General features: G+C 45.2%; 2 protein-coding genes across 6 annotated transcripts in view; one reads left to right on the top strand and one right to left on the bottom strand.

Moving 5' to 3' along the window:
- Nucleotides 1–19,111, bottom strand: part of LOC115456597 — a 49,805-nt gene extending 30,694 nt beyond the window's left edge. For 2 of the 3 annotated variants that reach the window (XM_030185793.1, XM_030185795.1), the window contains exon 1: nt 16,788–16,872. In XM_030185793.1, the coding sequence (XP_030041653.1) occupies nt 16,788–16,852 (65 nt within the window). In that variant the 5' untranslated portion in view covers nt 16,853–16,872. Of the gene's footprint in view, nt 1–16,787; nt 16,873–19,032 lie in introns of those variants that run through there. The other variant, XM_030185794.1, reaches the window with a different exon arrangement.
- Nucleotides 19,112–19,264: 153 nt separating this feature from the next.
- The window catches only part of SLC35E2B (solute carrier family 35 member E2B), an 89,279-nt gene continuing 85,796 nt past the window's right edge, over nt 19,265–22,747 (top strand). For all 3 annotated transcript variants that reach the window (XR_003944096.1, XM_030222346.1, XM_030222342.1), the window contains exon 1: nt 19,265–19,378. The gene's annotated coding sequence lies outside the window, so the exon portion shown is untranslated. The remainder of the gene's footprint in view (nt 19,379–22,747) is intronic.

Raw genomic sequence — 22,747 nt, 5'->3', positions numbered from 1 at the left:
GCAATTTTACAAATGCCAAAAATAGAATTAATTTGATGGTCTCATATTTTGTAAATGCCACTTTAAGCTGTGCAGATCAGGCCTCTCGTTTGCCTGTTTCTTCTTCGTGGGATGAAGGAATCACTTAATTCTAGAAAAGGCCAGGATGCCACACACACACTGCGGGGTGTACAGGACTCCCCTTTACACATACAGGGTGAGGCAAAAAAAAAAAAGTAACCCCTAGTTTTTTGCTGTTTTCTCAGCAAGTACTTGGAATTTCAACGTGAAATTGTACAGCTTTATAGCGAATGCTACATACCTGTAGAAGGTATTCTCCAAGGACAGCAGGCTGATTGTTCTCACTGATGGGTGACGTCCACGGCAGCCCCTCCAATCGGAATCTTCACTAGCAAAGTCCTTTGCTAGCCCTCGCGCGGCCGTCTTCCCGCCCGAAACCGGCTCGAGCCGGCCAGTCTCGTATGTAGCAAAAGAGAAACAAGGAAGACTCAACTCCAAAGGGGAGGCGGGCGGGTTTGTGAGAACAATCAGCCTGCTGTCCTCGGAGAATACCTTCTACAGGTATGTAGCATTCGCTTTCTCCGAGGACAAGCAGGCTGCTTGTTCTCACTGATGGGGTATCCCTAGCCCCCAGGCTCACTCAAAACAACAACCATGGTCAATTGGGCCTCGCAACGGCGAGGACATAACTGAGATTGACCTAAAAAATTTACCAACTAACTGAGAGTGCAGCCTGGAACAGAACAAACAGGGCCCTCGGGGGTGGAGTTGGATCCTAAAGCCCAAACAGGTTCTGAAGAACTGACTGCCCGAACCGACTGTCGCGTCGGGTATCCTGCTGCAGGCAGTAATGAGATGTGAATGTGTGGACAGATGACCACGTCGCAGCTTTGCAAATTTCTTCAATGGAGGCTGACTTCAAGTGGGCTACCGACGCAGCCATGGCTCTAACATTATGAGCCGTGACATGACCCTCAAGAGCCAGCCCCGCCTGGGCGTAAGTGAAGGAAATGCAATCTGCTAGCCAATTGGATATGGTGCGTTTCCCTACAGCCACTCCCCTCCTATTGGGATCAAAAGAAACAAACAATTGGGCGGACTGTCTGTGGGGCTGTGTCCGCTCCAGATAGAAGGCCAATGCTCTCTTGCAGTCCAATGTGTGCAGCTGACGTTCAGCAGGGCAGGAATGAGGACGGGGAAAGAATGTTGGCAAGACAATTGACTGGTTCAGATGGAACTCCGACACGACCTTTGGCAAGAACTTAGGGTGAGTGCGGAGGACTACTCTGTTATGATGAAATTTGGTGTAAGGGGCCTGGGCTACCAGGGCCTGAAGCTCACTGACTCTACGAGCTGAAGTAACTGCCACCAAGAAAATGACCTTCCAGGTCAAGTACTTCAGATGGCAGGAATTCAGTGGCTCAAAAGGAGGTTTCATCAGCTGGGTGAGAACGACATTGAGATCCCATGACACTGTAGGAGGCTTGACAGGGGGCTTTGACAAAAGCAAACCTCTCATGAAGCGAACAACTAAAGGCTGTCCTGAGATCGGCTTACCTTCCACATGGTAATGGTATGCACTGATTGCGCTAAGGTGAACCCTTACAGAGTTGGTCTTGAGACCAGACTCAGACAAGTGCAGAAGGTATTCAAGCAGGGTCTGTGTAGGACAAGAGTGAGGAGCTAGGGCCTTGCTGTCACACCAGACGGCAAACCTCCTCCATAGAAAGAAGTAACTCCTCTTAGTGGAATCTTTCCTGGAAGCAAGCAAGATACGGGAGACACCCTCTGACAGGCCCAAAGAGGCAAAGTCTACGCTCTCAACATCCAGGCCGTGAGAGCCAGGGACCGGAGGCTGGGATGCAGAAGAGCCCCTTCGTCCTGCGTGATGAGGGTCGGAAAACACTCCAATCTCCACGGTTCTTCGGAGGATAACTCCAGAAGAAGAGGGAACCAGATCTGACGCGGCCAAAAAGGAGCAATCAGAATCATGGTGCCTCGGTCTTGCTTGAGTTTCAACAAAGTCTTCCCCACCAGAGGAATGGGAGGATAAGCATACAGCAGGCCCTCCCCCCAATCCAGGAGGAAGGCATCCGATGCCAGTCTGCCGGGGGCCTGAAGCCTGGAACAGAACTGAGGGACTTTGTGGTTCGCTCGAGATGCGAAGAGATCCACCAAGGGGGTGCCCCACGCTTGGAAGATCTGGCGCACCACTCGGGAGTTGAGCGACCATTCGTGAGGTTGCATAATCCTGCTCAGTCTGTCGGCCAGACTGTTGTTTACGCCTGCCAGATATGTGGCTTGGAGCACCATGCCGAGACGGCGAGCCCAGAGCCACATGCTGACGGCTTCCTGACACAGGGGGCGAGATCCGGTGCCCCCCTGCTTGTTGACATAGTACATGGCAACCTGGTTGTCTGTCTGAATTTGGATAATTTGGTGGGACAGCCGATCTCTGAAAGCCTTCAGAGCGTTCCAGATCGCTCGCAACTCCAGGAGATTGATCTGTAGACCGCGTTCCTGGAGGGACCAGCTTCCTTGGGTGTGAAGCCCATCGACATGAGCTCCCCATCCCAGGAGAGACGCATCCGTGGTCAGCACTTTTTGTGGCTGAGGAATTTGGAAAGGGCGTCCCAGAGTCAAATTGGACCAAATCGTCCACCAATACAGGGATTCGAGAAAACTCGTGGACAGGTGGATCACGTCTTCTAGATCCCCAGCAGCCTGAAACCACTGAGAAGCTAGGGTCCATTGAGCAGATCTCATATGAAGGCGGGCCATGGGAGTCACATGAACTGTGGAGGCCATGTGGCCTAGCAATCTCAACATCTGCCGAGCTGTGATCTGCTGGGACGCTCGCACCCGCGAGACGAGGGACAACAAGTTGTTGGCTCTCGTCTCTGGGAGATAGGCGCGAGCCGTCCGAGAATCCAACAGAGCTCCTATGAATTCGAGTCTCTGTGCTGGGAGAAGATGGGACTTTGGGTAATTTATCACAAACCCCAGTAGCTCCAGGAGGCGAATAGTCATCTGCACGGACTGCAGGGCTCCTGCCTCGGACGTGTTCTTCACCAGCCAATCGTCGAGATATGGGAACACGTGCACCCCCAGCCTGCGAAGTGCCCCTGCTACTACAGCCAGGCACTTTGTGAACACCCTGGGCGCAGAGGCGAGCCCAAAGGGTAGCACACAGTACTGGAAGTGACGTGTGCCCAGCTGAAATCGCAGATACTGTCTGTGAGCTGGCAGTATCGGGATGTGTCGGAGGTTATGAGAGGCCACCTTTGGTGAAAAGCTTTCAACCTCCCCCCGACCGGCAGGTCGCCCGGCACTGACACTTGGATGTCGGCTATGCTCTGCTGGATCCAGTCAAAAGTTCGCCCCTTGCTTTTGCTGGGGAGCCGCGGGGCCTTGCTGAGTCGCACGCTGCTGACGAGAGCGAGCGCGCTGGGGCTTAGCCTGGGCCGCAGGCTGTCGAGAAGGGGGATTGTACCTACGCTTGCCAGAAGAGTAGGGAACAGTCCTCCTTCCCCCAAAAAATCTTCTACCTGTAGAGGTAGAGGCTGAAGGCTGCCGGCGGGAGAACTTGTCGAATGCGGTGTCCCGCTGGTGGAGATGCTCTACCACCTGCTCGACCTTCTCTCCAAAAATACTGTCCGCACGGCAAGGCGAGTCCGCAATCTGCTGCTGGAGTCTATTCTCCAGGTCGGAGGCACGCAGCCATGAGAGCCTGCGCATCACCACACCTTGAGCAGCGGCCCTGGACGCAACATCAAAGGTGTCATACACCCCTCTGGCCAGGAATTTTCTGCACGCCTTCAGCTGCCTGACCACCTCCTGAAAAGGCTTGGCTTGCTCAGGGGGGAGCGCATCAACCAAGCCCGCCAACTGCCGCACATTGTTCCGCATGTGTATGCTCGTGTAGAGCTGGTAAGACTGGATTTTGGCCACGAGCATAGAGGAATGGTAGGCCTTCCTCCCAAAGGAGTCTAAGGTTCTAGAGTCTTGCCCGGGGGCGCCGAAGCATGCTCCCTAGAACTCTTAGCCTTCTTTAGGGCCAGATCCACAACTCCAGAGTCTTGAGGCAACTGAGTGCGCATCAGCTCTGGGTCCCCATGGATCCGGTACTGGGACTCGATCTTCTTGGGAATGTGGGGATTACTTAATGGCTTGGTCCAGTTCGCAAGCAATGTCTTTTTCAGGACATGGTGCAAGGGAACAGTGGACGCTTCCTTAGGTGGAGAAGGATAGTCCAGGAGCTCAAACATTTCAGCCCTGGGCTCGTCCTCCACAACCACCGGGAAGGGGATGGCCGTAGACATCTCCCGGACAAAGGAAGCGAAAGACAGACTCTCAGGAGGAGAAAGCTGTCTTTCAGGAGAGGGAGTGGGATCAGAAGGAAGACCCTCAGACTCCTCGTCCGAGAAATATCTGGGGTCTTCCTCTTCCTCCCACGAGGCCTCACCCTCGGTGTCAGACACAAGTTCACGAACCTGTGTCTGCAACCTCGCCCGGCTCGACTCAGTGGAGCCATGTCCACGATGGGGGCGTCGAGAGGTAGACTCCCTCGCCCGCATCGGCGAAGCTCCCTCCGCCGACGTAGTCGGGGAGCCTTCCTGGGAGGTGGCCGCAGTCGGCACCGCACGAGGTACCGACGTCGAGGACCTCACCCCGGGTGATGGGCCAGCCGGCGCCACGCTCGACAGTACCGGAGGCGCAAGCACCGCCGGTACCGGAGGGGTAGGGCGCAACAGCTCTCCCAGAATCTCTGGGAGAACGGCCCGGAGGCTCTCGTTCAGAGCGGCTGCAGAGAAAGGCATGGAGGTCGATGCAGGCGTCGACGTCAGAACCTGTTCCGGGCGTGGAGGCTGTTCCGGGCTGTCCAGAGTGGAGCGCATCGACACCTCCTGAACAGAGGGTGAGCGGTCCTCTCGGTGCCGATGCCTGCTGGGTGCCGACTCCCTCGGCGACCCAGAGCTCTCGGTGCCGACGCGGGGAGGAGACCGGTGTCGATGCTTCTTCGACTTCTTCCGAAGCATGTCACCGGAGCTCCCCGGCACTGACGAGGAGGACGTAGAATCCAGCCGTCGCTTCCTCGGGGCCGAGGTCGAAGGAGGTCGATCTCGGGGGGGCTGTACCGCAGGAGCCCTCAGGGTAGGGGGAGACCCACCCGAAGGCTCACCGCCACCAGCAGGGGAATGGACAGCCCTCACCTGCACTCCTGACGATGCACCACCGTCCGACGACATCAGCAGACGAGGTCCCGGTACCACCGACGTCGATGCAGCTATCCGATGTCTCGGCGCCGATGCAGAGGGCCGATGCCTCGATGCACTCGATGCACTGGCGGCCGAGGATGAAGGTCTGGACGCTGACGACGTCGATGCACTCGATGACCTTGGTGTCGATGCCGACGAAGAGCCCGAGAACAAAACGTTCCACTGGGCCAATCTCGCTACCTGAGTCCGCCTTTGTAACAGGGAACACAGACTACAGTTCTGAGGACGGTGCTCGGCCCCCAGACACTGAAGACACGACGAGTGCCTATCAGTGAGCGAGATTACCCGGGTGCACTGGGTGCACTTCTTGAAGCCGCTGGAAGGCTTCGATGTCATGGGCGGAAAAATCACGCCGGCGAAATCAAAATCCGAAATGACGAAAGTGAGCACCAAAACTTTAAGGGAGAAAAAATCTCGACCGAGGCCGAAAAGAGGCCTACCCCGACGACGAAAGAAAACTTACCGGGGCAAAATCTGAAAAATACGGGAAGGGGCAAACGAAACCCGAGAGGGCTTCCGGAGCACTTCCCAAGCAGTTTGGATTTTCCGAAGAAAACACGTCGAAAAAGGACGCGCGAGGTCGACTTTCCGGGGCTCGACACGGCGAAAACACGACCGTACCGAGTGCGGACGAAAGAAGACTGGCCGGCTCGAGCCGGTTTCGGGCGGGAAGACGGCCGCGCATGCGCGGTGTGCGCGAGGGCTAGCAAAGGACTTTGCTAGTGAAGATTCCGATTGGAGGGGCTGCCGTGGACGTCACCCATCAGTGAGAACAAGCAGCCTGCTTGTCCTCGGAGAATTGCTGTTACAATCTACATTTATGTGCCGAGTGGAATGAGATACCTTTAAACGTGGTAAAGTTACAGACTTTTTAGCGTGACCACCCAGCAATATTCACACTTTCAAAAACGGTTGCACTGTAAAACTACCATTATTTGGAGAAAAACAAAATAAAGGGGGGACCGGCTTACTGTTCATGACATCACAGTGACATACACTTTTGTCTGGGCAGCAATGCTGGAGACCTATCACAAGACCCACCAAAAGCTGCACACAATTGCCAAACTGAAAGAAGCACTGCAGATGATGATCTAGGATAGCAAGGACTGATCAACAAGGCTGTTAAGAACTTCCCAAAGCTACTGAAGGCCTGGGGGTGGACACTTTGAGCATTCACATGACTGTGAAATCCTGACACACTGTTAATTGTATCGTTTGAATGGCATTTTTACTCAAATATTTTTAACATGCACCAATTGCTAGGTAATTAGATTGTAAGCTCTGTGGAGCAGGGGCTGTCTCTTCATGTTCAAGTGTACAGCGCTGCGTACATCTAGTAGCACTATAGAAATGATAAGTAGTAGTAGTCTTGGGATTCCAGAATCTTGCTACTTTTGGGGATTCTGCACAGAATCTTGCTACTATGATATTCCGGAATCTTGCTACTCTTTAGGATTGTGCACGGAATCTTGCTACTCTTTGTCCTTATCCCTTATTTGTTCTGTTTGTCTGTCCTAAATAGATTGTAAACTCTGTCGAGCAGGGACTTTCTCTTCATGTTCAAGTGTACAGTGCTGCGTACGTCTAGTAGTGCTATAGAAATGATAAGTAGTAGTAGAAACACTAAAATATCAGTAACACCAACATAGCTTAAGATAATTAAATATTGTTTAATAAGTATGATGATTAAATACGTACGTAAAATTGCACGTAAAATTTCTTGTTGAACTTCAAAGCGGTTGCTGAGACAGAAGCAAAAAAAAAAAAACTCTAGGGGTTTTTTTTTTTTTTTTTTGCTTCCTCATGTACATTGTTCTGTGACACCACCAGATATGATATTGCAGCAGCCGCTGCCACCACTACCCTCCCCCAACCTTCAGACAGCAGTGAAGGAAGCATTAAGAATATGAATGGCAACAAAGACCTTTTCGGGTAGGTTTTTCTTAACCTTTGTTTCGTACACCCATCTGCTTAAATACAGCTTCTGCACCATAAATCCTGTGCATGTCACTTTTAAAAAATGCATTGCCCCCAGCTTCCAGATGCCACTTGCATCTTTCTTCATTGATCATTTTGTTTAAAGAAGTATGCAATAGAAAACAGAACCCATTGTGAAACTGCAAAAGAGAAGTACAATTACATTGCAAGACAGATTGGCCAATAACAAGTACAGAGAAATCTTGCATCATGAGGAAGTTCCATGTTCCCACTCTAGCACTCTGACTTAAGAGGCTTATTTTCAAAGCACTTAGCCTTCCAAAGTTCCATAGGTTTCTATGGAACTTTGGAAGGCTAAGTGCTTTGAAAATATGCCTCTTAGTGTTTCCCAGTATCCAGCTGACTGAAAAGCCTGCAATCACAGCAGCCCATCCGGGATCTTCAAATTTTGTTCTTCTGATTGTAAAGTTCTTATTCTTTTACTGTAATCCAAGGATAAAAGCTTCTGGATATCACTAAGCTTAAGATCATAGTTATAGATACCATTTTTTTTTTTGCCCATTTGTCTGAGATAATGGTCATATGGAAGCTATAGGCCATGTGCAAGGAAAAACTGTGTTGCAAGGCCATCTGCTCCAAAAAGGGCTGTATGTTCATTTCACAAGTAATTCACATTGGAGTGGTGGAGCAGCCTAGTGGTTAGTGCAGCAGACTTTGATCTTAGGGAACTGTTTTCAAGTCTCACTGCAGCTCCTTGTGACTCTGGGCAAGTTACTTAACCCGCCATTGCCCCAGGTACAAATAAATACCTATATATGCTACGTAAACCGCTTTGAATGCAGTTGCAAAAACCACAGAAAGTCCCATTTTCCTTTCCCCTAAAAGGTTACTGGGATGCAATATGAAAGGTGACAAATCAAATGAACTTACTACGATTATCATAATATGATCGCCTCCCTCTAGTGACTTATTGTTGAACATTCATAGTAAACGATACAATTGCATGCAAAAGTTCAGACACCCGTAATCAAAGTGTATGTTTCAATAAATCTCTAAATGAACAGAAGTTGACATGACCTCTACATGGTATGGAAGCTCAAAATACAAACATCTTTCTGCAATTTTTTACACATAATTACTATTTACAAGTTTTGTTTACACATTCAAAATAAGAAAACAATGAATATGGCATGTGCAAAATTTGGACATCCAAACATTTCTTGCAGTCAGCTCAAAGCTGTTCTGTTCTTGCTTTCGGAATTTTTTCACTCTTCCTTGCAGAACTTATATTCTTAAGTCTCCTTGCGCACACTGCACTGTTGGAGAGCTTCCCACAGATTTCCAATGATATTTAAGTCTGGGGCTGTAAAGGCCATTCCAAAATCTTCATATTTCGTCAAGGTTAATTTTGAAGAATGTCTGTTTTTTATGTTGTCTTACTGAAATATCCACCTTCTTTGCAGCTTCTGTTTCTTCACTAACTGTGGCGACGAAACAGTGTGACAAGGCGGTGGCCGTAGCTAGAAGGTTGTTAGGCTGTATAGAGAAGAGGTGTGACCAGTAGAAGAAAAGAGGTTTTAATGCCCCTGTATAAATCATTGGTGAGGCCCCACCTGGAGTATTGTGTTCAGTTTTGGAGGCCGTATCTTGCTAAGGATGTAAAAAGAATTGAAGCGGTGCAAAGAAAAGCTACAAGAATGGTATGGGATTTGCATTACAAGACGTATGAAGAGAGACTTGCGGACCTGAACATAAGTACATAAGTAATGCCATACTGGGAAAAGACCAAGGGTCCATCGAGCCCAGCATCTTGTCCACGACAGCGGCCAATCCAGGCCAAGGGCACCTGGCAAGCTTCCCAAATGTACAAACATTATATACATGTTATTCCTGGGATTTTGTTTTTTTTTCCAAGTCCGTTTAGTAGCGGTTTATGGACTTGTCCTTTAGGAAACCGTCCAACCCCTTTTTAAACTCTGCTAAGCTAATCGCCTTCACCACATTTTATGGCAATGAATTCCAGAGTTTAATTACACGTTGGGTGAAGAAAAATTTTCTCCGATTTGTTTTAAATTTACTACACTGTAGTTTAATCGCATGCCCCCTAGTCCTAGTATTTTTGGAAAGCGTGAACAGACGCTTCACATCCACCTGTTCCACTCCACTCATTATTTTATATACCTCCATCATGTCTCCCCTCAGCCGTCTCTTCTCCAAGCTGAATAGCCCTAGCCTCCTTAGTCTTTCTTCATAGGGAAGTCGTCCCATCCCCGCTATCATTTTAGTCGCCCTTCGCTGCACCTTTTCCAATTCTACTATATCTTTCTTGAGATGCGGCGACCAGAATTGAACACAATACTCAAGGTGCGGTCGCACCATGGAGCGATACAACGGCATTATAACATCCTCACACCTGTTTTCCATACCTTTCCTAATAACACCCAACATTCTATTCGCTTTCCTAGCCGCAGCAGCACACTGAGCAGAAGGTTTCAGTGTATTATCGACGACGACACCCAGATCCCTTTCTTGGTCCGTAACTCCTAATGTGGAACCTTGCATGACGTAGCTATAATTCGGGTTCTTTTTTCCCACATGCATCACCTTGCACTTGCTCACATTAAACGTCATCTGCCATTTAGCCGCCCAGTCTCCCAGTCTCGTAAGGTCCTCTTGTAATTTTTCACAATCCTGTCGTGAGTTAACGACTTTGAATAACTTTGTGTCATCAGCAAATTTAATTACCTCGCTAGTTACTCCCATCTCTAAATCATTTATAAATATATTAAAAAGCAGCATGTATACCCTGGAGGAAAGGAGAAACAGGGGTGATATGATACAGATGTTCAAATATTTGAAAGGTATTAATCCACAAACAAACCTTTTCCGGAGATGGGAAGGTGGTAGAATGAGAGGACATGAAACGAGATTGAAGGGGGGCAGATTCAAGAAAAATGTCAGGAAGTATTTTTTCACGGAGAGAGTGGTGGATACTTGGAATGCCCTCCCGAAGGAGGTGGTAGAAATGAAAATGGTAACGGAATTCAAACATGCGTGGGATAAACATAAAGGAATCCTGTTCAGAAGGAATGGATCCTCAGAAGCTTAGCTGAGATTAGGTGACAGAGCCGGTGGGGGAAGGCGGGGCAAGACTTCTACAGTCTGTGCCCTGAAAATGGCAGATACAAATCAAGGTAAGGTATACACAAAAAGTAGCACATATGAGTTTATGTTGTGGGGCAGACTGGATGGACCGTGCAGGTCTTTTTCTGCCGTCATCTACTATGTTATTATGTTACATTAACTTACTGAATACATTCTTCTTTCCAACCAGGGCTGGTGTTAGACATTCAGGGGCCCAGGGCAGAAACCTGGGAAGGGGCTAAAAGCTGGCCTTCAGCCTATGTCTCCTGTAGCTTCAGGCAGGTTTGGGGTCCCCTATGATATAGGGGCCCAGGGCAATTGCACTGTTTCCAACCACACAGTGTATCCTGTACCACTGTCTGCCATTGAGAATAATAGATCCAATACCATAACTCACAGGTCACAAGGTGTTTTCTTCTTCAAATGCTTCAGCCTTTTGGGTCCAAATCTATCTTGTGTTGAACAGTTCAATTTTAATTACATCAGTCCAAACATCTCTACCCCCCCCCCCCCCCCCAAAAAAAAAAAACCAGTTGCATGTTTATTAAAGTTCCCTTTTGCACACTTTATAGAATGACTTTTGTGATGAGGTCATAGAAAAATTTAAAGTACAGCTGAAAACTTACTTCTTCAGCATGGCATTTCCCTCCTCTACCCCCTCAAACTAACTCATACTTACGCTATTGGTGCTTGTGTCATCTTGGTCCTTAGTGCAGCTTGCACAGTGTCTTAGTGTTCTTCTCCCTCTCATAATTTTTTTTTTTAACTTTTATTTTAAAGTTGCAAAGTACAGTTAGGGAAACCATATTACAGAATAATTAGTAACAAAGCTTAATTCAGATAACCCTTATATAAGTAAGATTTCCATACCCCCCTCCACTCTAAATTTCACCCTTACTGAACAGATGTATAGAAAGTCTCTCTGTCATTGTAGCCAGTTGCAGCGGTCAGGCCCAGCTGACCATTGAATATAGGGCTGCCCTATGCGGTGATATGCCGGAATTTTGCCAGTACGTAACGCTGTCAATTTAGACATTAAGTTAATATAGTCCAGTTTCTTTAAAATATGATGCGGCCCTGGAATAGAAGTTTGTTTCCATGCACCAGCTAGTACCAATTTACTCGCCACAAACATGGAGGAGACCAACTGATGCGTAAAGGATTTCACCCCTCTCGGCTTGGCATGTAACAAACAATGTGACATCAATAAAGGATACGATATTCCAGAAACTTTAAACACTAACTTCAGAACAGACTTCCAAAATTCTTGGGCCTGAGGACAAGCCCACCAAATATGTATCATATCCCCCTCCTGTCCACAGCCTCGCCAGCACAAAGCTGAGTGGCCAGGGAACATTTTGGACAGACGCTTGGGTGTATAATACCACTGATATAGGATTTTGTGACCATTCTCCATTAGACTGCTAGATATAGACACTTTAAGCAATGATTTAAACATTACCTTCCATTGTTCATAGCTATAGGAAGTACCCAATGCTGATTCTCACTTCGAGGTGTAATATAGAATGGAGTGTTGGCCGTCTAGAAGATTCCCTCTCATAATTTATCTTAATTGTAATTCTCCAGTTTCCCTTATATAAATTGATTATAACTTAGGTCCCTTGTGTGCCATCCTCATCATACCTTCTACATTCCATATCACTTCTAGTGTAAACCACTTGGCTACTGTTGTAGTTTGCAGTATATTAAGTAAAAGCAAAACGTGAAATGTAAAAGGTTTTCTTTGGACAATTCTCCTATGCAGATCATTGTTGCTTAAGCAATGCTGTACTGTGGATGACTACTCCAACACTGACTAGATTTGCTACCAGGTTTTCTACAGTGGCCTGTAGATTCTGTTTGGGCAGTTCTATCAGATTTTTCTTGGATGTTACTTGGAATTGTTAATCTGGATGACCATTTCTTAACGTTTCTGACTGTTGAAATTGCTGGCAGGAAGTGCTTAAGAGGATTTTTTTTAATAGCCTCCCTTTAACTTGATAAGAGTGAATTATCTTTATTTTAAAATGTTCAGACAGCTGCTTAGGGAACTCAGGGTCGCTGAAACCAGGGAAAAAAGAACAAAAATCACAAGCTGAGAAGTTAGAAACCTGATGAATCACAAAACATTTAAGACCTTATTAACCATATATACAGCCATGACACCCTGACCCTTTCCTCCAATCTTGCCTGGGTCACAGACTCCCTCTCCTATCAGCCTGCCTTAGAACCAGGGCAGCTGACCATTGTTCAGACACCATTTGGAGCACACTCTGCTACATACCAAGGAAAGCCATCAACAGGTACAGATGATCTAGGCATGGGAGGATGTAGCCTGGTAGAGAAGGCTATGTGAGAGGGGGCGTGGAGGGGAAACTAATCCTTCTGGATTCTAGTAAGACAATTCCTTGAGCATGGGTGTGAGATAGGAATACTCAGCAACTGAACTGAAGAGCGTTTAGCATCTTATTTGCATAGGAAGATAGACAATGGTCACTGCTGGCTGATAAAACTCAGGAAGGGAGAAAAGGACCCCGTTAGACTCCGAAAGAGATGGGGGAGGGGATATTTGTTTATCCCAGGACTATAAAGGACTAAAAAGCAACTGATTGCTAGGGATCCTAGACTCACCATAACTGAGAAGGGGAACCCAAGACCCTTAAACATGTGGGCCCAAACAGCTAGGAGATTAAATGCCCCCCCCCCCTTCTTTTCCAAAAGGGGAGAGACTTCTGCTGGAGACTGTTGCCAGCTAAGTGGACTGACCTCTTGTTGAAATACTACAGTGGGGGAAAGGCAGGAGAGAGGAGATAAACATTCAAATAATTCCATACTATAAATACACAGGAAGCAAATTTCTTGCAACTGAAAGGAAGCTCTGGAATGCAGGAACCTAGGATGAAGGTGAAAGGGGACAGACTAAGGAGAAAACTATTGATGAAATAACTAACTTTCGCAAATCTTTGAAGACACATCTCTTCAACAAGGTCTACAAAGAGAGCCCATAGCCCTACAAAACTATCTCACCAACCCATCCAGTCATTAAAGCCCACCTTCTATACTATCATGCCTAACACCTTCCTTCTCTCTTACCTACTCAACCATTGTACATTATTAATTGTATCTGATATCCTGGAATGACTATGTCATAACAAAACTCTGTAAGCCACATTGAGCCTGCAAATAAGTGGGAAAATGTGGGATACAAATGCAATAAATAAATATAAATAAAATACTGCTTCACAGAAAGGGTGGTGAATGTGTGGAACGACCTCCCAGTGGAGGTCAAAACTGAATGTGAATTCAAGAAACCTTGGCTATCAGGTGTTGCCGTACTGATTTGGAGCAGGATCAGAGGCAGGCTGTGGCTGCATAATAAAAATTGAGAATAAATTGTTTAATCTGTCAAAATCTGCATTTTGCACTACACCATTGCCCCAGGCACAACATTTAGATTGTGAGCTCACTAGGCACAATGAAAGTGCCTGAATGCAAGATGTAACCCGCTTTGATTGTACCACTAAATGGATCATGGCAGGCACCCGATGTTGCGTGGTGCAGTGGTTTTACTGAACTAACCCCTGAGGAAGCTGTGAAAGTAAAATGGATATGCCTCCTTTGGTTAAGACAAATTCACTACTATATTTTACTTTTTTAATTCATGGTCTGTATGCGGCAATCAAGAAGATAAGTGCTCACTCGACAGAAACAGCACTCTCTAAAGTCTGTAATGACCTGTTCCTTGCCAAATCCAGAGGCCACTACTCCATCCTCATCCTCCTTGATCTATCCGCCGCTTTTGATACTGTCAATCATGACTTACTTCTTGCCACACTGTCCTCATTTGGGTTCCAGGGCTCTGTCCTCTCCTGGTTCTCCTCCTATCTCTCCCACCGCACTTTCAGATTTCTCATGGATCTTCCTCCACCCCTATCCCCCTATCTGTTGGTGTTCCCCAGGGATCTGTCCTTGGACCCCTTCTCTTCTCAATCTACACCTCTTCCCTGGGCTCCCTGATCTCATCTCATGGTTTCCAGTATCATCTCTATGCTGATGACACCCAGCTATATCTCTCTACACCAGACATCACCGCAGAGACCCAGGCTAAGGTATCAGCCTGCTTATCCGACATTGCTGCCTGGATGTCCAACCGCCACCTGAAACTGAACATGGCCAAGACAGAGCTCCTCGTCTTTCCACCAAAACCCATGCCTCCTCTTCCTCCACTTTCTATCTCAGTTGATAACACCCTCATCCTCCCCGTCTCATCTGCCCGCAACCTCGGAGTCATCTTTGACTCCTCCCTCTCCTTCTCTGCGCATATCCAGCAGATAGCCAAGACGTGCCGCTTCTTCCTCTTTAACATCAGCAAAATTCGCTCTTTCCTCTCTGAACACACCACCCAAACTCTCGTCCATGCTCTCATTACCTCTCGCCTTGACTACTGCAACTTACTCCTCACCGGCCTCCCACTTAGCCATCTATCCCCCCTTCAATCTGTTCAGAACTCTGCTGCACGTCTCATATTCCGCCAGAACCGATATACTCATATCACCCCTCTCCTCAAGTCACTTCACTGGCTTCCAATCAGATACCGCATTCAATTCAAGCTTCTCCTTCTTACCTACAAATGCACTCAGTCTGCTGCCCTTCACTACCTTTCTACCCTCATCTCCCCTTACGTTCCCGCCCGTAACCTCCGTTCACAGGACAAATCCCTCCTCTCTGTACCCTTCTCCACCACCGCCAACTCCACGCTCCGCTCATTCTGCCTCGCCTCACCCTATGCTTGGAACAACCTTCCTGAGCCCTTACGCCAAGCCCCCTCCCTGCCCATCTTCAAGTCTTTGCTTAAAACCCACCTCTTCAATGCTGCATTCGGCACCTAACTCTTACCATTCAGTAAATCCAGACTGCCCCTATCGGACTGACCATTCATTTATCTCTTAGATTGTAAGCTCTTTGAGCAGGGACCGTCCCTCTATGTTAAATTGTACAGCGCTGCGTAACTCTAGTAGCGCTTTAGAAATGTTAACTAGTAGTAGTATTTGAAAGGTATTAATCCGCAAACAAACCTTTTCCGGAGATGTGAAGGCGGTAGAATGAGAGGGCATGAAATCAGATTGAAGGGGGGCAGACTCAAGAAGAATGTCAGGAAGTATTTTTTCACGGAGAGGGTGGTGGATGCTTGGAATGCCCTCCCGCAGGAGGTGGTGATGAAAATGGTAACAGAATTCCAACATGCGTGGGATAAACATAAAGGAATCCTGTGCAGAAGGAAGGGATCCTCAGGAGCTTAGCCTAGAATGGGTGGCAGAGCTGGTGGTTGGGAGGCGGGGCTAGTGCTGGGCAGACTTATACGGTCTGTGCTGGGGCTGGTGGTTGGGCGGTGGGGATAGTGCTGGGCAGACTTATACGGTCTGTGCCAGAGCCGGTGATGGGAGGCAGGGATAGTGCTGGGCAGACTTATACGGTCTGTGCCAGAGCTGGTGGTGGGAGGCGGGACTGGTAGTTGGGAGGCGGGAATAGTGCTGGGCAGACTTATAGGGTCTGTGCCAGAGCTGGTGGTTGGGAGGCGGGGATAGGGCTGGCCAGACTTATACAGTCTGTGCACTGAAGAGGACAGTACAAATAAAAAAGTAGCACATATGAATTTATCTTCTTGGGCAGACTGGATGGACCGTGCAGGTCTTTTTCTGCCGTCATCTACTATGTTTACTATGTTAGTACTTTGTTAAATTTATATGCTTCAGTTTAAAACAGTATGGAGTTTTTTTTTGACCAAGGAATGGCAAATTTGACAGCTCTAAAAGAGCACAGACTGTAGTGTCAATTTGGGTGTCTGAGGTCCTTTTTCTCTATTTTTAACCATATGTACTAAAAGAAAATAATTAAAAAATAAAAACATAGGTGGAGGCATATTTTATAAGCACTTAGACTTACAAAGTTCCATAGGTTAAATAAATAAATAAATAAATAAACTTAGTAAGTCTAAGTGCTTTGAAAATGAGCCCCATAGTAAGTTTTTTTTTAATTGACCCACAGTATTTCTGGTTTTGTAAACGGAGTTTGGTTTCAGTTTTATCTTACACATTTATTTGGTATCTGAAACTTTCACACCTGCCATATTCACATTTTACAAATTTTCCATTTGTTAAAACAATCAACTAGTAATTAATTATATATTAAAATGTGCAAAAAATGTTGTTTACCTTTGTGCCATACAGAGGTTGTGACTTCTGCTCATTTAGGAATTCACTGAAAAATGCAGTTTGACCAAGAATACCTAAACATGTGCACACAATTGTAAATAAGGAGCCTGGATAATCTAGAAACCCAATATTTGAAGAGAATATGGGCTGTATGCAGTTGGATAAAGTGATCTGTTTGTCTATCTTTTCTTGTACGCAGTGCAGGTCAACCTACGTAACTGAGCTACTGGCTGCCGATCTTAAGCATGAATGACTTGTTGGGCGGACTGGATGGACCATGTAGGTCTTTATCTGCTCTCATTTACTGTGGCCAGCTCACAGAAAATTTTACGCTGGGGTGCCTATCTATTGGAGATTTTAGAGAGGAAGTCTGCTTGTCTGGCTTTAAGACTGAAGAGTTCCCACACATTTGATGTTCTTGCATGCATCAGTTCTTGAATAAATTCAAACAGAATTTGCCATCAAATGAAAAACTGTTAGAACAACAGACAATAATTCCAACTTTGTGAAAGTCTTCTTTGTAATTGAACAGCATGATGATAAAGATGCAAGTGATGAATTAGACAGCTCTACTTCTAATGCGGATGTTAAAGTATTCTTTGCTATACAAAAGTCAAGTGTTTCAGAGATACCCTTGATCAAAACCTGGAAACCCAGTCAGAAGACACCAGTAATACTGCAACCTGGCCTGATCCGAAGGAATTTTTTTTAATGAGACTGAACAATCCATTTTCTGCTAGTGCAACTTTTTAGCTGTGCTGAATTAATGACCCAGAAGCACATTTACATGAGTGACAGTCATTTTCAAAAATTTAGTTTACTAAAAGCAAAGCGGATTGAACTGTAGAGCAATAAAGCTTTTGAATGCAACTATTGTTAACCTTTTTATTCCATTGTAGTTATGATACTTTTGAGTAAAAAGTGAAAGTACCACATCGGGCAATAACTTTTTTTACTTAAGTAAATTTTTAAATGGGGTTTTCAGTATATTTTTACTCAAGTATTAAAATATACATTTATTTTTACTTTTGCATAAATACTTTAACCTAGTACTTTGAACAGCACTGGCTATCTAACATATTCCAATCCAGATAAACGTACTCAACAGCAGAATCAAGTAAGAAGCTTTGATCCTGATGCCATAATATGTGCAAACCCCATAAGCAACCTCGGTTTCATACTTTTGGGAAGAGGAGTGTGGTAGCCGTGTTAGTCCACTCTTAAGGTTATCAATAGAAATCAAACAAAATAAAACATGGAAAAGAAAATAAGATGATACCTTTTTTATTGGACAGAACTTAATACATTTCTTGATTAGCTTTCGAAGGTTGCCCTTCTTCCTCAGATCGGAAATAAGCAAATGTGCTAGCTGACAGTGTATATAAGTGAAAACATTCAAGCATTACTATGACAGTCTGACAGGGTGGGAGGAGGGGGGTGGGTAGGAAGTATGCATGGGGACATCAAAGCATATCATTGATATTCTAACAGGGTGGGTGTGGATAGGTGAGGGGAGGGTGATCAACAGAGACATACTGCTTTATGGTTTATAATGGGCTAGGAACCCCAGATCCTTGTTAAGTCCTTTCTGTTGGGTGTTAAAATATTCAATCATTCTAATGGGTTCCTAGCCCATTATAAACCATAAAGCTGTATGTCTCTGTTGATCACCCTCCCCTCACCTATCAAGAAATGTATTAAGTTATGTCCAATAAAAAAGGTATCATCTTATTTTCTTTTCCATGTTTTCTTTTGTTTGATTTCTATTGATACTTTTGGGAAGGCATCGTCTAACAATTTAAACACCATCACTGCACTCTTGTATTGAATCCAGATTTCAACTAGAAGTTAATGCAGTAGCTTCAGACCTGACATCATATGTTCATATAGTTTCCAGACTGTAATCATCCATACAGCAACATTCTGCATTAACTGTAGCACTTTGATTACTGTAGCAGGTAAGCCCAGACCATCTTCCACTGCAGACTAAGCTTTAACTGTAGTACTATATTGTGCCAGCTGGCTGTAGCGTAAGGTTAACAATGTATCTATACCACCTTCCACACTAAAGTCTACTCCCCCTCCAAAAATCTTAGGGTTAGCCCCTGCCGCTGATCTCTAAACTCTATACTCTCTCCCCAGCTTGAGCCCCACATCCTAAGGCAGAAATCCCAATTTGCACAGCAGAGATAAAACTGACAGTTCTAAAAAAACAAACTTGAATTCAACTTCCCCAAATCCCTGGTAGGACGCAGTCTAATGCTTAGAGGACGGAAACACTTTAAAGAGTAGCTAACTGTCAGGGCTGAACGACAACAGGGGACAACTATGCCCTAGGGTAAAGGACCCAGATCTAGGCATAAATTGAGAGAGGATATCACTCCACTCTAATTTGGACACGTGAACACAGCAAGCGGTAATTGAGACTGCGAAACGGGTTTTAGCTTTCACAGACAGACCTATCGTCGTTTTCCATATTTGCTCGGTGCTCCCAGCCTGAAGATCGACACGCCTTGATCTTTAACTTGTTACAGTTGCAGAGCATAAACCATTAAGCACCGCCCACTTGGTTTTCGTAATTCCTTCCGGGGTGCGTTTTGAAACGTCACTTCCGCTTGGTGGGCCACTGGCAAACCCGCGGCTGTACAGTGGCTTCTGAGCTTGCGCAAAAGGAGTCTAGACTCTATCCCGACCGACCGATGGGAGGGATCATGGGAAGCAGCACAGAGGAATACTGCCTGCCCACTGCTGAATTTGGAGAGCTGTTACGATGGAGGGGAGGAGGATTTTAATACGTTAGCAGAGGTATGCAATTCATTTCTCTAAAATGTCTAAGGAACTGTTTGCCATTTAGTACTACTAGGTGAGGTTGCTCTTTGGCTTTGGGATTCGCCCGACAAGGTTTATCCCACTGCATGCAGGGACATGTAGTTTTGCTTTCCTTAAGTAATGCAATTGGGAAATGAAAACTACGACTGTTAGTATGCAGTGGGGTAAACACTGGAATAATTGTGAAGCCCCTTGGCAACTCTAGAGTTGCTACTACTACCTACAAATCATTTCTATAGCGCTACCAGTCGTACGCAGCGCTTCACAATTGAACATGAAGAAAAAGACAGTCCCTGCTCAAAAGAGCTTACAATCTAAATCAGGACAGACAGAGTTAGGTTACGTTAGGGTGTATTGATAGGCTGGCCATGTCTTGGCTTGTATGTCGGATAACTGTTGGTTAACCACACAGCTGTACTAAGTTGCATTCAGGCTGAGCATTGTTTGTTCATTCCGAAAGCTTGGTGTTACAATAAACTACAGTAAATTGACTAGTACGAATGGGTTGTAGTGAGCTTAATGACTAGTAGATTAATCCTTTCCATTCAATGTGGAAACTTAAAAGAGTAAAACCTTTCTTCCTAAGGGCCATTTTTCGCAATCTGGTACAGTCAGTGGTACTGAGCCACCTAGATTACTGCAATGCACTCTATGTCGGCTGTAAAGAACAAATCATCAAGAAACTTCAAACAGCCCAGAACACTGCAGCCAGACTCATATTTGGAAAAACAAAATACGAAAGTGCTAAACCACTAAGAGAAAAGCAACACTGGTTCAAGATCTGCACTCTAGTTCATAAAATCATTCATGGAGATGCCCCGGCCTACATGTTAGACCTTATTGACTTGCCACCCAGGAATGCTAAAAGATGAGCCCACACATTCTTTAATCTACACATCCTCAGCTGCAAAGGACTAAAATACAGACTAACACATGCGTCCAGCTTTTCCTACATGAGCACGCAGTTGTGGAATGCATTGCCACGTACCTTAAAAACAATTTACGAAGTAATTAACTTTCGTAAATCCCTGAAGACCTATCTCTTCAACAAGACATGCCACAACGATCAATAATTGTAACACATCACCACTTACCTTACATTCTGACTGGTTCTTGCTATGCCTATTTCCTTAATTCTATTGTGTCATCCTATTCTCTATGAAACACCAACTATATCTTTTACTCTGGAATGGCGAATGCCATAACGGAACATTGTAAGCCACATTGAGCCAATCCTTAGTGATTGGCATCTCTAAGGTTAAGAATTGTTGGCCACCCTGTAATGTTATGTTGTATTGGTTGATTACTTTGGGATAGATTCTTGGCTGTGCCAGAGTATAAGGTTATGGTGGAGTTAAGTATTAGTTATCTGGATTGCACCGAGAAGAAATATTCTTTGGTTTCTCTGTTGGGTATTTTGAGGTGCAGGGTACTTCTTCCACCTTGCCTAACTTCACTGTTGCATTGGTGGTTAGTTTACATGTATTTTGGAAAATCCAAGTGATGATTGTGCATCTGGATTGTTTTGACTTTGTTCATCTTTCCTCCCCTCATCTTTCCAGGTCTAATTGTTTTTAAATGTTATTGCCCAAGATTACTGTTTGCTTTCCTTTATTTCTTTTGCCTTCTGCTCTTCAGTACTAGTTTAACAAACTTATGACCAGCAAATTTCATCTTCCCATCATCTCATGCCCTGTTTTCTTGGACATCATTTTCTCTCTCTCTCTCCGTCTTAGAACATATCACTTTGTCAATAAATGATTTTGTAGACCTCAATCATATCTCCCCTCGTCCATCTCTTTTCCAAGCTGAAGAGCCCTAACCTCTTTAGCCTTTCCTCATACAAAAGGAGTTCCATCCCCTTTATCATTTTGGTTGCTCTTCTTTGAACCTTTTCTAATGCTGCTATATCTTTTTAGAGATTCGGTGACCATAACTGAACACAGTACTCAAGGTGTGGTCGCACCATGGAGTGATACAGGGGCACTATAGTATTTTGTCTTGTTCACCGTCCCTTTCCTAATAATTCCTAGCATCCTGTTTGCATTTTTGGCTGCTGCCGCACAGTGAACAGAAGATTACAGTGTATTATCTACAACGACACCTAGGTCTTTTTCTTGAGTGCTGACCCCCAAGGTGAACCCTAGCATCAGGTAACTATGATTTGGATTATTCTTTCCAATGTGCATCACCTTGCATTTGTCCACATTAAATTTCATCTGCTATTTGAATCCCCAGTCTTCTAACTTCCTAAGGTCTTTATGCAATTTTTCACAGTCCGCACATGTGTTAACAACCTTGAATAGTTTTGTGTTGTCTGAAAATTTAGTCAGCTCACTCGTCATTCTGATTTCTATATCATTTATAAATATATTAAATAGCACCGTCCCAATACTGATCCTTGCAGGACTCCACTGTTCACCCTCCTCTATTGAGAGTAAAGACCATTTAACCCTCTGTTTTCTGTCCAATAACCAATTCCTTATCTACACCAGAATCACTAAATTTATTTATTTATTACATTTATATCCCGCACTTTCCCACAGAAGCAGGTACAATGCGGCTTACATATTAAACAGAATTACAATTGTTAGATTCAGTAAGGAGAATATTACGAACTATAATGTAACATAGCAATAGAAGGCTTTGAGAATGTGTGAGTTAACATGGAAAATGAGTAATGAAGATAGATAGAGAAATAGGAATGGGTATGGTGAAGGAAGGATGGGGAAGGAAAGACTAGGATAGTATGGAGTAGTTAGGGTGACATGGTTAATATATAGACATTGTCGGAATAAGAGAAATATGTATGGGTTAGGTCGGGTCGTTTGGGTAAGCTTGCTTGAAGAGATGGGTATAAATTAACATTATATTAGACCAGGGCTGGGCAGCCATGGTCCTTGAGGGCCACAACTCTGTTGGATTTTCATGATTTCAACAATGAATATATGCATGAAATTGATTTGCATGTATTGCTTCCATTGTATGCAAATCTAATTTTAGGCTCAGGCAAGACAAGTAGCTACCAGTATGTAGTAGAAATCTTTATTATGGATTAGTTTTTCTAAATAACATTCACTGCTGCTTTAGGTAAACCTGCGTATAGACTTGGTAGTCTCTCTTTACTGTCTGTCTGTTAACTAGATCTTAACCTCTGTAGAATAGGGACCATCTCTTCTGTTTATCTGTACAGTACTATGTGTATTTTATAACACTATTTAAAGGAGATGGGACTTGATATACCATCTTTCTGTGGTTACATTCAAAGCTGTTCACATATTATATTTATTTGTTGCATTTGTATCCCACATTTTCCCACCGATTTGCAGGCTCAGTGTGGCTTAC

The sequence above is a fragment of the Microcaecilia unicolor genome, chromosome 13 (genome assembly GCF_901765095.1).
Source record: "Microcaecilia unicolor chromosome 13, aMicUni1.1, whole genome shotgun sequence".
NCBI classification, from domain to species: domain Eukaryota; kingdom Metazoa; phylum Chordata; class Amphibia; order Gymnophiona; family Siphonopidae; genus Microcaecilia; species Microcaecilia unicolor.
The sequence above is the reverse complement of the archived record's forward strand: the minus strand, read 5'-3'. Positions and strand labels throughout refer to the sequence as shown.